The sequence below is a fragment of the Macrotis lagotis genome, chromosome X (assembly GCF_037893015.1).
Source record: "Macrotis lagotis isolate mMagLag1 chromosome X, bilby.v1.9.chrom.fasta, whole genome shotgun sequence".
In the NCBI taxonomy this organism is placed as follows: domain Eukaryota; kingdom Metazoa; phylum Chordata; class Mammalia; order Peramelemorphia; family Peramelidae; genus Macrotis; species Macrotis lagotis.
In genome coordinates this window covers 548,211,583-548,228,995 of record NC_133666.1, presented here as the reverse complement: position 1 = coordinate 548,228,995, position 17,413 = coordinate 548,211,583, and the positions used below count along the sequence as shown (strand labels likewise).

Sequence of the window (17,413 nt, the reverse complement as noted above, 5' to 3'; positions counted from 1 at the left end):
TCATGGTCTACTTCAGGAATGAAGAACAAACATCATTCTTAACGACTAAAATCCAACATTAATGTAAAATAAAGTTGTCTATAGCCATTGCTGTCACTTCCTTAAAAATCTCACGATACCTAATAACAATGTTTTTTAATATGTTTATTACAGTAAAAAAGTGCTAAAAAAAGTTTCCCAAGTACTGCAGACCTAAAGTAGGTGGTAGCACCAAATTCCCTAGAATTCTTTCACCTTAATATCACCATTACCTTCACATAAGGGTTACTTTGAAGCAGGAAGGCAGGAACTTGAAGAGTCAGATATTCATTTTCTCGCCAATTTAACAAAAAGGCTACACATTCTTCTGCCACAACTTGTCGAAGAGGGATATCTAAAAGTAAAATCAAATAATGTTTGAATAACTAGTACAATGTTTTAGTTGAAAAAGCAAAAATTTTAAATTTCACCATTTTCTACATGTCTCCACCCCTTATATTCAGGTATTTCCTACAATTGTTGATTTATTATTATTATTATTATTATTATTATTATTATTATTATTATTATTATTCTGGTTTCTTAATTGCGTAACCCATTCTTTAGGATTAAATTATTTAATTTCTAGTTAATTTTTAATACATGTTTTCATAGCCCTTTATTGAATGTAATCTTTATTGTGTTATGATCTGGAAAAGGTGCATTTAATATTTTTGCTTTCCTGCATTTGGTTGTAAAGTTTTTAGGCATGAACGTAAGGTTAATTTTTCTGAAATTGTCATGTAATGCTGAGAGCAAGTTTTATGTTTTTCTACCCCTATTCAGTTTTCTCCAGATAACTAACTTTTTTCTAATGATTCTATTCATCTCCTTAACTTATTTATTTTATAGTTAGATTTATCTTACTGTGAAGAGGAGAAAGTTGAGGTCCCCTACTATAGTTTTAGTGTTTATTTCTTCCTAGAATTAATTTTTTTTTTACGTTTTTGCAAAGCAAATGGGGTTAAGTGGCTTGCCCAAGGCCACACAGCTAGGTAATTATTAAGTGTCTGAGACCAGATTTGAACCCAAGTATTCCTGACTCCAAGGCCGGTGCTTTATCCACTACGCCACCTAGTTGCCCCTTTCCTAGAATTAATTTAACTGTTCCTTTAAGAATTTGAATGTTTTGCCATTTGGTAGTACATATATGTTTAATATTGATATATTAAAAAATCCTGCAACAACCTCAAAATCAATCAAAAGACACAATGAAATTAAATGGCAAAAAAGGGGATTTGAAGTCAACTGACAACAAATTTATGTCTTTTCATTGTTCCATAGTGCCTTCCTTCATAGCAAATGCTTACTAAAAAGTAATCTTCAAAATTAGAAAATGTACTTCCCATCCTTTCACGAAAGAAGTGAGAAAGTAGAAAGGAGCAAATTTATTACATCAGATGCAGAAATGTTGATTAATTTTACAGAATTCCATTTTTCTATCCTTTAAAACCTGTTATGAGATAACGCTTTCTGGGTACTGGAAAGAGGAAGAATAAATATAGCTGGAACAATCTGAAGCAATAGTAATAACAGAAGATTAATTTAAAAAAGCAATTTTCTTTAAAAAAGAAAAAGCAGTCAATATAAAGACAGTTAATTTTTATATGTAGGATCTGTCTTATCACTACAATTACCGAATACTTAACACACTGCTGAATGACAGTATTAAGTCACAATTCACAAGCAAGAATGTACTTGCATTAATGATTTTCTTACAATAGAGGTAAAATTAAAAAGTTAAATTTAATTCCTCAAATCTCAAAAGGTCTGTTCAACCAAACTTACTTTGAAAATAATATTTCATCCCTGACCTATAGCTTTAAGCACCAGAATATTATGGTTTAATAAAAGACTGCACAGCTAAATATTTATTAAGTGCTTTCTATGTGCTAAGCACTGTATGATGGGTTGGAAAACCAAAGACAAAAAACAGTCTTTGACCAAAGGAGATCAAAAGTTAAGTAAAAAGTTTCATTTTGTTGTTTTAAATTTAATGGGAAACAAAAAAAGCTTTTTTCTTTAGAACTTTTAAAAATTTAGTGAACTACTGAATTAGATTGATCTTTTAAGTTTTATTACTTACAGGAACACAGGATTTAGTGAGGAAAGGAAAAAAAACATAGTAAGCACTATGGAGACAAGACCAAAAATAAAGTTCCAGATAAAGGATAAAAAAAAAAAAATCCGAATAATCTCGGTTCCGAGATTCATGGAATTTATTACCTACCTGAAGAGATTTGACAATGAACTGTATTTTATACTGTATATCCACACTGTATTTTGTAAAAATCATGTATAAACATATGTGGCCATAGTGCCAACACTGACCCCTCCCCTAAAAGAAGGCAATTCCTTTAAAATGAGGAATATTTTTCTTTACATTTTTGCATGGTTCTCAAGTATTAGATACATAGTTGGTGTTTAATTAATATTTGTTGATTATTAAGGAAAATTAGACTAAGTACAAGAGGTATAATAAAAGTTAGAGTTTTATTTGGGCTGAGTCTTGAAGAACACAGAGTTTCAAGAGATAGTGATGGAGTTAGAAAAGGCAATCAAAGGAAAGGAAAGGCATAAAAATGAGACATCATGGAATGAGCCTAAAATAATCAAGTAGTCATTCATTGCTTGATGACAGGACGGGGAGGTTGAATTTATATACTTCCCTCCCTACTAAAGAAAATATTTTATCATTCCTATAGTTTATATATATTTTTCTAAACATATTCAATTCAATGTGTGTACTTTCATAGCAGGCATATCACAATCCCACTACCCACCACTACCCATGACAATGCAAATAATAGTTATAGACATCTAGGTACTGAATAAACAGTTTTTTTCTTAAATGGAGGGGTTTCTTAGGTTTCAAATTATTAAATATTCATACCTGGGAGCCTCATTTCCAGATATCCACGGACCCTGCTGATGAGATCAGAAGGGGGACGTTCTCCTGATTGCCCTGGTCCAGCTTCATGAGTGTGAATGTCCAAGAGCAGCATCTCATTTAACATTACCTGACGGAGTTTTGGGGAGAATTCCGTCACCAACTCCAAGCAAGCAGCAAACAGCTGTTTAGCATGGACAAAGTCCTATTAAAAAGATGTAAATTATGTCAGAACTGTATACATACTTCAGTTATTGTTTTTGTTTGAATAGTTAAGCAGTATATGAGTATAAATACACATTCATATGGTTCTTATACTTCATTACCAAAGTCCAAAACGACATCACTATGTGAGAAACAAGTTACAGTGTGTTTGACTGTGGCTGATCAGCTTGGAATGCTCTAACACAGGTTGGGCACAAATAGTCCATGTGAACACCTGGACTCTAAACTTAGGCATCTCACGCTTCCTTTGAGCTGCTTCAATTCTGCCTTCCTCATAGAGCACAGCATCCTCTCTGATGAGGACATGCCATACTGGCTGGTCCTGTCTAGTGTCTCCCATGCTATACAAGCAATTCTAAAGATCTTAAAAGAGATCTTCAAAGTGTCCCTGAATTGCTTCTTCTAACCCCTCTGTGAGCACTTGCTCTAAGTTCTCCATAAAATTGTCTTTTTTGGCAGTATATGTTTGGTAATCAAACAAAATAGTCAGTCCAGTACATTTAAGCTCTCTCAGATGCATGCTCACATACATAGATGGAGAAAAGCAAGGACCACATACATATACACACACATGATGAAATAAGAAAGACAAGGGCCAACTTTTGCTCATGACATCATTCTAAACATACAGTACCATGTAAATTATTGAGTCACCTACGAACTTAAATTTTGAGAAAAATTTAATGCTTTCAACAATAACATAATTCAATCTAAAATGAATCAATATACAAATCGCAATGATCAAAATATAAGTGTTATAAAAATAAAAATCTAAACAAAGGATTTCTCAAATAAATAGAAAGCAATAGTTAAGACTTCAGATGTGCTGAAGCCTATTTATTATCATCATATTATGAATCTAGACTGAGGGGCTAAACAGAGGGAACTGTGTGTACTAACAACAGTCAAGTTAACAAATAAGTGGGGTCAAAAGATTTTTTTTACCCCCCCCAAAGTTTAATGGGAGAAACAATAAGGAAACAACTATACATCTCAAGCTATACAGAGGATAAAATGGAAGCATTCTAAGAAAGAAATCACCAAGATTAAGATAGTCTAGGAATGGCTCCTTGGAGAAGGTGGGACTTTAGCTGAAGCTTGAAGTCAGTGGAGAAGTCAAGATGAGGGAAACAAATTCCAGGCTCAGGAGACAGTCAGTGAAAATGCCCAGGATTGGAAACATCGTTTCGAGTGAGAGGAACAGCAAGAAGTCCAATGTAAATGGATTTCAGATTATTTGTAGAAAGACTGGAAAGCAGAAAGGAAACAAGTAGTAAAGGGCTTTAAAAAGTCAGAAAGAAGACTATATTCCATCCTAGAGCTAACAATACAGTCTGACACGTTTTAGGAAGATCAACAGGACAGAGGAGTACAAAATGGATTGGAGAGGAGATTTGAGGCAATAGGTCATTGACATAATCCAGGCATTAGGTGAACAGAGCTGGCATCAGGATAGCAGTGTCAGAGAAGAGTCATGGAAGTATGGCTTGACTGCAAAATGGAGAGAAAAAAAGTTGTAGCAGGTGTCACCTAGATTGCAAGTCTGGGTGAATGAAAGGATACCACAGCACTTAGTAGTAATAGGGAATTCAGAAAGAAGGTAAATCTATGTTGGATTTTGGATATGTTGAGGAGTTTAAACATCCCAAGACATCTGAAAGAAAGTTAAAGCCAGAAAAGTAGATTTAAGAATCATCGGCATAGTACATCAGACTGCTTTCTGTCAGGGGAGGGAGGAAAAACTGTAAAACTCAAAACTTTGCCAAAAAAAATAAGACTGGTAAAAACTAGCAATAGTTGAAAAACAAATAAATATAATATTTAAATAAAAAAAATTATCAGCACAAGAAATGATTGAATCTGTGAGTCAATGATATCCTCAAGGAAATAGTCCAGAGAAAGAGAAGAGAACATAGACCAAGATCTGAGAAGAACCAGGAGAATGGAGGCAATCTAAGGGTGAGGTTTGGCAGCAAAAAATTAGTGATATGATGAAGAGAGCAAGGAAGGAGAGTGTTGCCAGGCTAATTCTCAGCATCAAAACGAAGTTACATGGTTTAACTTCTTTCTTTTCTCTACATTTTCAAGATGCACTAGTCTCTTGCATTCTTGTATCTGGTCTTTCTCAGTCTCCTCAACTGATATTCAACCAGGATATGCCTACTAACAATAGGCACACTGCTCTTCTGTCTTTATGTTAATTCCACTGGTGATTTCAATGGTTCCCATGGATTCAATCACCATGTCTATGATGATGATCCATGTTCAGCCCAAATTGTTCTCCTGTCTTACATTTTCAACTACCTAATAGACACCTTAATTTGTTTACTTTTATTTCTGCTTCTGTTGCAAATTTTATGAAGTACAAATAAAAATCCCTTAATTGGTAGGTATCTTAAAGGCACTCTGAAGAGAAATTGGGGCAAGTATTTCTTAATTTTCAAAGAATTACACAACTAAAATGAAAAATTTTACAACTCATAAATGTTTTGTTTTTGATATTTCCAATAACCTTGGATACCACACCAATTACTGACTTTCTTTTCCAATAAAGACAGAATAGAACTATTTTGCTAAGTCAATTAAACAAATGCTTTCCCTATACTGAAGTATAATGAAGCTGAAGCTTTAAAAAAATTCATTAATTTTTCCTCCTTGGGAAAAATTTTAAACATTAAAACAAAAATCTCATTCTGAATCAAAGTAACTCTTATTCTACACATACTCAAATGTTCCTGTACTTATTGTATTAATGTTCCTGAACTTATGAGTTAAGAAAACAACTTAACAGTTAAGATACAACTTAACAGATTACTTGAAAAAAGAGAAAAAAGGCATTAAAATGGAAACAAAAAATGACTTAAGAAAATAAGAGATGTTTTTGGAAAGAAGAAAATGCTGCCAATTTCTTCCCTGACACTGTGGGAAGGAGTTACTTAGCCACTGGCAACAATCTTGGCAAAGAAAATATTTCACTATTCCTTGTTTCCCCCTCTAAAAACATGTTTAAAAAAAATTAAATATATATAACATGCTTTCCACTACTTTCTCAGTACATTGCTTATAATTTTGATCTAAAAGGCCTCTGTGATGTTCCTGGAATAACTTTTGCTCTCTCAATCCTCACCACAATTGGTATATTCTCATTTTCCTCTTCATCTATCTACATAATAACTAGTCTTAGAGGTTCTGCATCAAGTTTTTCAAAGAACAACTGACATCAACCATTTAACTTCGACAGCACTGGACCATTAACGTTTTTGTGTATTTGTGTGCACTGACTAACCAGAGATTATAAGATTTTGATGTTTTTTTTAATTCTTTGAAACGCACAGGGACATGAATCACACTACTTTTTAACATTACAGATAAAGATATGCATAAACTTTTAAAAAATCAATTAAAAAATAATGTATTACTTACTAAAATGAATTGGAAGGACCCAGAAAAAAAGTTAAGTTCCTAACTTGTATTATCTCAGAATTAGAGAAAGGCTAATATAAGAAATAGATCAGGCACATGAAGCAATTCAGACATTAATGTATGAGTGAAGACAATAGAGAAGGACATGGGGCTAGACCTGTGATTTCATTGGTATTTACAATTCCTTGATAAGTAAACTTTTTTTTGCAAGGCAATGGGGTTAAGTGACTTGCCCAAGATCACACAGCCAGGCAATTATATATTTAAACTCCTCATCCGAGGCCACATTTGAACTCAGGTACTCCTGACTCCAGGGCCAAAGCTCTATCCACTATGCCACCTAGCTGCCCCAATAAGTAAACTATTACAGAACACTGTAACTTGTCCAGGTGCTACAAAAAAATACTGAAGAAAATAATATGTTAAAAACCTAGTTTAGGCCTAATGAAAAAAAAGCAAAAAAAGGGCAAATGAGAAAAAGAATGCCTTAAAAAGCAGAATTGGCCAGCTGGAAAAGGAGATAATAAAGATCTCTGAAGAAAATAATTCCTTCAAATGCAGAATGGAACTAAAGGAAGCTGATGACAAGAAATCAAGAAAAAATAAAACACTTCATAAAAAAAGCCAAAAATTAGACGAAAATGTGAAATATCTCATTGGAAAAACAACCAACCTTGAAAACAGATCCAGAAGAAATAATATAAAAATTATTGGGCTATCTGAAACCCACAATCAAGAAAAGAACCTAGACTTCATTTTTCAAAAAGTAATACAACAAAATTGCCCTGAGATCCTAGAAGCAGAGGGTAAAATAGAAATCAAGAGAATTCACCGGTCACCTCCTGAAAGAGATCCCAAAAGAAAAACTTCCAGGAATATTATAATCAAATTCCAAAACTCCCATATCAAAGAGAAAATTCTAAAAGCTGCCAGAAACCAACAATTCAACTACTGAAGCTCCATAGTCAGGATTACACAGGATCTGGTAGCATCTACATTAAGGACTCATAGGGATTGGAATGATATTCCAGAAGGCAATAATAGATCTTGGGTTTACAACCAAGAATCAACTACCCAGCAAAACTGAACATCCTCTTTCAGGGGAAAAGATGGACTTTCAATGAAACAAGGGATTTTCAAACTTTCCTACTGAAACAACCAGAGCTGAACAAAAAGTTTGATTTTCAAGTACAGAACTCTGGTGAACCATAGACGGGGGGGGAAGAGGACTACCTATGAGGAAACTTAATGATATTGAACTGTTTGTATTCCTGCATGGGAAGAAGATATTGATAACTCATATGAACTTCCTCATTTATAAGAGCTTTTAGAAGGAAAAGTATAAAGACAGGACATAGGAAGGAGTGGAATATAATGGTATAATATAGTAAAAAGATGGAGTCAATGGGTGATAAAGGAAAAGTACTGTGAGGAAGGTAAAGGAGGGGAAGAAGCTAAGAAATTTTATATAAGAGTCAAGAAAAAGCTTTTTCAATGGAGTGGAAAGGGGAAAGGCAAGCAAGGGGAAATGAGTGAGCCTTCATTCTCATCAGAAATGGCTCAGAGAGGAAATAGCATACTTAATAGGGTGAGGAAATCTATCATACCCTAGAGAAAAATGAGAAGGGATGGGATAAGGGGGAATGGGGGGAGGGACAGCGGGAATAGGTGATAGAGAGGGAAGATTGAGGGAGAGGGTACTCAGATACAACACACTTTTGGACAGGGCTAGGATGAAAAGAGAGAGAGAGAGAGAGAATAGAATAAATGAGAGTGGGGAGGAATAGAGTAGAGATACAGCTAGTAATAGCAATTGTGGAAAAAATATTGAAGCAACTTCTCCAGTAGACTTACAATAAAGAAACCAACTCACCCCAGAGATAGAGAGCCATTGGAATCTGGACACAGACTGAAGTACATTTTTTTCTTCTCTCTATTCTTGAGGTTTCTCATGTTCTTGGGGGGGAGGGGGGCTTATGTTTACTCTTATAACACATTCAATTTCGATCAATGTATAGCATGGAAACACTGTAAAGTCTATCAACAAACAGCCTTCTGTGGGGGGGGAGGAAGAAGGGGGGGATTACAAAATCCAAACCTTACAAAACATGATAGGTAGATACTATTATTGTATATAATCGGAAAACAAATAAAATGTTAATTAAAAGAAAAAGAAAGAAAAAGAAGTCAGTTTCTGACTCTTGGTCTTAGTATGAAAATTACTGACAAATTCTATCAATAAAATAAAATAGTCAATATAAATCTTTACTCACCTTAACAATACTGCAGTGTAAGCCTTTTGCCATAAGAATGTAAACCAAATCTCTTGTTAAACCATCTTTAATTCCTAGAATAACACTGCTGTAAACTCCTGGCACTTCCCACTAGGAAGAAAAAATTATTAAATTAACTATTAAATTATACAAAAAATTGTAATTTTCTTGGATTACTTCAAAGATAATTTTTAACCTCAAGAGAAATGGCAAGTCAGTAAAACTTAATTCTAACCAAGATGAAAATATTCATTATGATGAGCCAAGAGTTGGCATATAGATTTATAATTAAAAGCAATCCTGGAATTCATTAATTCTAATCCATTCTAAAATCATAAATCCTGCTTACTATATCCCCAACAAGAAACCTATTGATCAATTGATCATTCAACTTTTGCTGGTAAACATCCAATGACAAGGAATTTATTACAAAGTTAATTCAATTCACTTTTTGAATAACTTTAAAGTGGGTTACATCAATTAAGCTAAAGGGAACATATAAGAAAAGCTTTAAAAGGCGTTCCACCAAACTCATCTAATTTTTTCTTTCTGTCAGAGAAATCAAGAATATTCTTAAATATCCCTGTCAGGAATAAAGTAAACAGGATTGATGACTCGAATAAATAACAAAATTTCTCACTCCACTGATGTTCTACTAAATAAATGTTCTGCACTATACTCCCCGATCCCCCACTCTGGTTAATGGATTTTTTCAAATGACTACCTGTTTAATACTGTATAATACTATTCAGCTACATTCACTGTTTATCTTCAAAATAGAGTATCTTTCCAGTGCCATAGTTCAGTCACGGGTCTCTCAGTGATAGCTAGGTTGAACTTGCTTTCTTGCATTAGGATCTCTAGTTTAAACACGCTTATAATCTATACTTTGGACATTTGTGCCTATATATTGGAGGCAATGCGTTTTATTGGTACTTCCCTTAAATGCTTTTTGTGAATGTCCTAGTGTTTCTATTGTTAATCTATGTTCCACAGTATCCAGCTTAGTGAATAAATAAATCTAGTTTTTTCCCCCCACTCTCTTTTCAATGTAAAGTCTTTTTGATTAAATTTGTAAGCAAGCAAGCAAGCAAATAATATTGAGTGATTTTAAAGGACATTTCAGACCTGGTCAAAAGTCTATCATTTTAAGCGATAGTCCAGAAATTCAAGTCTCATTCTGAGGCATCAATTTCTTACTTCTGAATCATCTTGTTCCCTTCTGAGATTTGATTCTTTTTCAGAATCCCTGATTTCAATGGGCAGTAGTGATAATAAAAAACAATACTAGTACCCTAAGATCTTTAGTTTCTTGCCCCAAACTTAATAATTTTTAGCACTAACTTCTAGTTTCCTTCTGGCAATATCACTTAGTCCATGTCAATCACCAGAAGCAGGCAGCAGTGTCTTACTGGACAAGTCTTAAATTCTGTTATACCAAAGGCAGAAATTCACTCATCCTCTATTATTCTTTCTCGATCTAGCTTTCTCTCACAATATAATCAACTTATTGACATAAAGTTTTTTGGCAATACCCTAAGCAGGAGTCACCAACTTTTACTACACATCTTTTCTTCCTCTGCTTTTATTGATTTGTTCTCACCAATATCACTAATTCACATTCTCATTTCTTGGAATAAAAGAATCAGCTTTTTTCATTATAAATAGATGATGGCCTTTGTACTCCTCTTTCCTCCATGGTATGTTACCTTTTCCTGTTCTTCCATTTCCTGAACCATGTTTTTACTTTCTGCCTCTTCAAATTTTTTTATTCCCTGGTTTTTCACAATGAAAACGTTCTTACAATTTCCCAAGAAACACTTCATTTTCCCTGATAATCTGGAATATGTAAAAGCATTTCTCATTCTATTTTGAGGATGAAAAGTAGGCAAGTAGCCAGAAACAGTGGCAGAGATAGATTTACAACTATTTACATTTATACTTTATGAAAGTTTTATTTTTTTGGTGAGGGGGAGGTCTTTTAAATTAGACCACCTTCAGGAAATGTACAATGGTAAAAATCTCAAAACCAGAAAATGTTATACAAAATATATTTCTGAAAAACACATTGTGTTTTAAAATAAGTAAAATAGTACTTCCTTACCCATTTATAAAAGAATTGGTACAATCCTTACCTTACTAGATACTGTCCAAAACTGGCGTTCTGAAGTCATGCCATGTAATTCAATTAAAATCTGGCGAATTCTCCAAGGATCCACTGATAATATAAGCTGATGCTCTAACTGTCCGATGTTGACACTTGCAGAAGCTAAAGGAAGGAACAGATGACTTATAGTTGACTATTTCAGAAGCATGTTTTTGGTTAATTGATTTTTTTAAAAGCTGGACTTGTGATTACAAGCTCCCAATGTGAAAGATTCTCTAAAAATGCAAGCCTTCATTGGCCTGCAGCATTGGGAATCTCTTCAGGGCCACAGGAAGGGTCAAGATGAACACCAGACCTCTGGATACCAAGTTGGTCCTTTGCAGCAGGTCATGAAACATCTCATTATAAGAATATCTTACTAAATATGACAAAGATGATATTTGAAAATCAAGGGGTAAGGCAAAATTCTACCTCAGCATTAAGTTGAATTCTGCCTTAACAAACACAAAGACTTATTTATATAACTGAAAATATTTTATACCTACAAATTTTTATTTATAATCATGATCTCTGAAATATGTTAGTATGGGAAAATTAATTCTATTGTTTCAATAAGAAATATTATCTAATCTTACTATCAAAATTAATGATTTCACTGCACTAAAAAATATTCAATTCTAACCAAGTCATTAAATGAATGTAGCATATAGGGTTACTAGATAAAAGTACAGCCCAGACCAAGTATAGGCTCACACTTCAGTAACTCATTGTGTCATGGATAATGGGTTTTGAATGGGTATTTCAATGGGGTACAAGATCTATTAAGTTATACCATAATGGAAAAGTTCAAGATTTTAATTCAAAATAAAAAGATTATTCTCTGAGGAACAGCTTAGCTAACTAAGTGTGATCAGCAGGTTCATTTGCTGGAGATGAATTTTTCAGTCATAATAACTCTAGCAATGACAAAAACAGTATGTTTTTGCAGTGATGTGAGCAAAAATGACATTAAAGGGATCAAATGATACTAAAAATATAATTGTTTAGTATCTATAAATATTAACTGAGATGTAGGCTTTCTCAATGTATAATACTTTTCTAATGGGACATAGATATTTCTAGAAGACCTGAATCATATTAATTTTGACATTCCAAAGGAACCCAAAGGCCAAAGGGAAACTGCAGTTAAATGAAAAGGCTCATAGGGTCTCCATAAAAGAATGAAATAAAGGAGTTGGTGGATTTGGTTCTATCATACATCCAAAGGCAATAAGAAATATCATTTTAATGGGACATGTGGTTATTTCAAATTTCAGCACAAAGTTCTAAGTATAAAAATAACAGCACCTTATAAATCTAAATCTGTTGCAGAAGAGGGGTAGAGAAATTCTATCAAAAATTTAATAGAATTCCCCAAATTCAATCAACGTAAGCTTCAATACCTGGTTACCTACCAAAGCAGGTAAAAGGGAGGATGATGAAAAATATGCTAGAAAATATAGTCCAGGACTATCAATTGAGAGGCCAAAGGCTTGTAGGTTACAAAAAAAAAGGTTCATTTCTATTAACATGAATATATCAAAAATTTTAATAGAAAAGTCTGGTTATTAATATGAAAATGATCACTAATCAAGCTTCTCTATATAATTAGACATGCCAAAATTAATATTAAATTAGATAAAAATGAGAATATATTCAACACAACTGAGGGAAACTATAAAATCTGATATATCTGAACAAGAATCTTTCCTGATTATCTACATTTCCCAAAGGAGTTGACCCAATGTAAATCAATCACCACCACAAGCCCAAAAGATCATTAGAATCACTGCTCTTGCTGGGGAAAGAACAAAAGCAGAAAAAGACAAGAGACCTTAGGCAAATCACTTATCCCCTTTGCCTTGCAAAATCCCCCCCCCCCCCAAAGAAAACAGTCAATGTAGAATACAAACTCATAGACAGCAGAATATAACCAGTAATTTTTTCACAAAATGGTGATAAGGAGGGAAAAATTATTGGTAAGAAAGCTAAGTCCCCTTGAAGACATTTAAGGATGAAACTAGAGAACTTTCACAACTATTTTCTATTCATCATATATGGGTCATTATAATCTTAAATGTCCTGTATGAGAAAGTGGATTCTCAAATTATGCAAAGCAGAGAAGAATAAAAAGGCTGGGGAAAAGCCTTTATTACAAAAACAAGATTACCAGGTGAATATTAGTATTAACTAATTTAATAGTTACTCATCTATATGCCTACTTTTCCATCTGTACATTTTTATGAAAATCTAGTCCTATTTTAAGAACACTGATAACCAATTTTTCAAAGAAATTATTAATTTTTCCAACTACATGCAAAGAGTTTTCAACAATCATTTTTTGTAAGGTTTTGAGTTTCACATTTTTCTCCCTCCCCCCTCCACAAGAGAAAGCAGCCTAATTAGATTATATATGTATAGCAGACATCTCTAATCACATAGTTGAAAGCTATAGAGCAGTAGTTCTCAAATTTCCTGCTCAAGACCACTTTACAATCTTAAAAAATGACTGAGGAAACTAGACAGCTTTTTGTTTATGTGGATTACATCTATTGATATACAGAACTTTAGAAATTAAAATGGATAAAAATTTAAAATATTTATCAATAATTAAAAAACAATAAATCACATACATGTAACAATTTTTTTAAAAAAAATCTCTAGAATGTCTGGTCTAAAAGAAGACAACTAGATTCATATCTGTTTCTACATTCAATTTGTTGTGGTTTCTACATTCCATTTTTGTGAGATTGTTTTGGTTAAAAGTGTATAAAGAAAATATGGTCTCAAAAAGATATGTAATTAGAAAAGGGAAGAGAATCTTACTTAAGAGGTAATTAACAATTCATGTTATTTGATACATATTGGAGATGAATTATGAAAATATGAAGTTATTTTTTACTGTGGAAATAGGTTTTAATCTATGGATCCCTTGAAAGGATCTCAAAGATCCCAAGGGGTCCACAGACCATACTTTGAGAATTGTTGGTTTTGTAAATACCAGATCACTCTGTCCTCATTTGCTGACTTATATTTTTAAATGCAATAAAACTTTCTATGTCTAGAGTTCAAAAGAAAAGAGATACTGATTGGGAGTCATTTGCACACAAAGTGGTAGTTGAAGGTAAGGTACCATAAGAGATAAGCTAAATAGAAGACAGGTCACTGGGGAGCCTCAACTGCAAGAGTGTGTAAAAATGAAGGACTAGTAAAGGAACAGAAAGGAAACCTTTAAAGAAGGAGAAAAACCAGTATTCCTGCTTTAACTGTTCCTACCAGTCTCTCTGTTCAGTAAATGGCAGCATTAAAGCATTCACCCTACAAATTTTCATGCAGAAAGTATGCAGGTAAAAATGGCTATTAACAGGCAAAAAAGGGTTTGTATAAATATTTAACTTTACAGTATTTTATACATTTATATAAATAAATAAAGCTGACCTGGGATATCATAAAATGAAGTAACAGGTTTGGTGCACAGATTTATTCGAGGTGATCTTTTCCTCATCTCTTCTAGAAGTAGCTTCTGTTCTTCATCTTTCAACAATGTAATGAAGAGTTCATGAGAAGAAATCATGAAGACAAACTGAAGATCATCCAATCCCAAACAGAGATTTCTAGATTAGTAAGAAACATTGTGAAACAAGAGATGTAAGCAATTAATTTTTTACATTTTTAACTTTTTTTACTTATTCCAATTACATGCAAAATTATTTTCCAACATTCATTTTCCTGTAAGCTTTTGAATTCCACATTTTTCTACCACTCTCCTCCTTTCACTACTCTTCCTCATGACAGAAAATTTGATAAAGGTTGTATGTACAGTTGTGTTTAACATATTTCCATATTGGTTATGCTGCAAAAAAAAAAATGGGATTTAGGGGGAAAAAGAAACCTATATAAAGAAACCCAACATAAAGATTAACAGAATGCCTTCTATGGGGGGTGGGGGAGGGAAACAAGAATGAGGGAAACTGTAAAACTCAAAATAAAATCTTTCTAAAAACAACCTTAGAAAAGAAGAAAAAGCATAAAACAAGTTTTAAAAAATGAACATAGTATGTTCTTCTCTGCATTCAGACTCTATAGATTTTTTCACTTTTTAATTTTCAGAGATAGGCTATGGAAAGGCACTTCTCAGATGAAGAAATTAAAGCTATCTATGATAAATTGTTCTAAATCACTAAGAAAAAGCAAATTAAAACAACTTTGAAGTACCACATCACACCTATCAGATAAAAAGGAAAATGATCATTGTTGGAGGGGATGTGGGAAAACTGGGTTACTAATGCATTGTTGGTGGAGTTGTGAAGTGATACAACCTTCCTGGAGAACACTGGAATTAAGCCCAAAGGGCAAGAAAAGATGTACATACCTTTTAATCCAGTGAAAAAGAGTAAAAAAAAAACCCACACATATGTACAAAAATCTTCATAGCAGTTCTTTCTGTGGTGGCAAAGCATTGGAAATTGAGGGGATGCTCATCTATTGGGGAAATGACTACACAAATGGTGGTATACGAATATGATGGAATACTATTTCTATAAGAAATCACAAGGAATGGGATTTCAGAAAAGCCTGAAGAGACTTATATGGAGTGATGCTGAGTGAAATGAATAGAACCAGAAGAATATCAAACACCCTAATAAAAGTATGTGATGAAGGGGTGGCTAGGTGGCGCAATGAACAGAGCACTGGCCCTGGAGTCAGGAGTACCTGAGTTCAAATCCGGCCTCAGACACCTAATAATTACCTTGCTTAAAAAAAATGTTTTTGATTATTGCATTGCTGAAAGGAACAAGTCCAACATAGTTGAACATCACTGCATGATTTTTATTTATTTTTTGCAAGGCAGTGGGGTTAAGTGGCTTGCCCAAGGCCACATAGCTAGGTAATTATTAGGTGTCTGAGGCCGGATTTGAACTCAGGTACTCCTGACTCCAGGGCCACTGCTCTATGCACTGCACCACCTAGCCCGTCCCTCAAAAACAATTCTAAAAGATTTGTGATGGAAAATGCCATCCATAACCAGAAAGGAAACTGTGGAATTTAAATGAAGACCAAAGCTAACTATCTTAAATTTTTAAAAGTTGTCTTACATATGATGTCATTTTTTTGCTAATGTTTTTGTTCTTCCTTTTGGATTTGATTCTTCTTTCACAACATAAATTAAATATGGATCTATGTTTAACATGATGTTTATCTTTCATTCTCAAAGAAGACCATGGATATTAGGGTGGTGATGCCATGACTAGCGCATGAATTGGATTTGAGGGAGGGAGTCCTGTGTGCTAAAACATCAGCCTCATATGCTCCTCTGAACTCATGGGTCCAATGGCCAGTTATGAATCAGGACAACCAGAGATGCCCTGGAGGAGAGGCAATCAGGGTTAAATGACCTGTCCAAAGCCACAAAGCGATTAAGAGTCAATTGTCTCAGGCCAGATTTGAACTCCTGTCCTCCTGACTCAAAGTCCTGATGATGCTCTAAACTCTGCACCACCTGGCTGTATAATGACACATGAAGAGCCTATAGTAGATTGCTTTCTATGGGGGGGGGGGATGTAAAATTCAAAACCTTGCAAAAAAAAAAAATAGTTGGTGAAAACCACCATGGCATTTTGTTAGAAAATCAGAAAAATTAAAAAATATTTAGGATCGGGGCGGGGGGGGAGATAATTAGGTCAATCCGTTAAAAAAATAAAATAAACACAGTTTAACATATATGCAGTTTTGAAAAAATAAAGCAACTCAATTTAACAAGAAATTTTACACTACTTACTACACTGAAAATCAAAAATTATGAAATCAAGGACTTACTTTAGAAAAGCAGCCATGTTTCCTTTCAAAGTATCTGAAGTTTGTTCCAAGTTTATTGACTTTGAACATACCTAGGAATTTGAATAGCCTGAAGTTGAAACAAAAATACTAACATATATATATTATGCATTTCTAAGTTTCTAAAATTTTTCTGCATTGTCTGCTGGTCTTCACACATCTTCAGCTTCCAAAGAATTCCCCCCAAATTTCCATCTAATTTCTTATGCCGACTAGTGATATATTGAAACCACAATGAAAAAAGTCATACTGTATAATGTCAAAAGGCATTTGTAATTCCAACCACTTTTCTAAAAAAGTAGCAGTGCAGGTATATAAGTAAAACAGTAATAAACACAAAAGTTCCATAATCCAACAAAAATTATATCATTTATATATTATAGGTATTCATATGCAGAAAACAATTTCTTCCAATTACTGCCAGATCAGAGTTAATGTTATAGGTTATGTTTGCAGAACTGATCAACTAAGATAAACAGTTCCATTTGAGGGAGAAGACCACAACAAGTTATCAGAGTTTAATGAAAATATTTTCAAACTCTTTAAAATTTTATTTAAGACAGTGCGGGTTAAGTGACTTGCCTAAGGTCATACAGCTTAGGT

The 17,413-nt window shown here is 33.6% G+C and overlaps 1 protein-coding gene across 2 annotated transcripts in view; it reads right to left on the bottom strand.

Moving 5' to 3' along the window:
- INTS8 (integrator complex subunit 8) overlaps positions 1 to 17,413 on the bottom strand; it is a 60,434-nt gene that overhangs the window by 17,338 nt on the left and 25,683 nt on the right. For both annotated transcript variants that reach the window (XM_074200269.1, XM_074200268.1), the window contains exons 11-16: positions 16,793 to 16,863; positions 14,414 to 14,589; positions 10,965 to 11,098; positions 8,830 to 8,940; positions 2,912 to 3,113; positions 252 to 373 (exon numbers count right to left, since the gene is read on the bottom strand). In XM_074200269.1, coding sequence (XP_074056370.1) covers positions 252 to 373; positions 2,912 to 3,113; positions 8,830 to 8,940; positions 10,965 to 11,098; positions 14,414 to 14,589; positions 16,793 to 16,863 — 816 coding nt within the window. The remainder of the gene's footprint in view (positions 1 to 251; positions 374 to 2,911; positions 3,114 to 8,829; positions 8,941 to 10,964; positions 11,099 to 14,413; positions 14,590 to 16,792; positions 16,864 to 17,413) is intronic.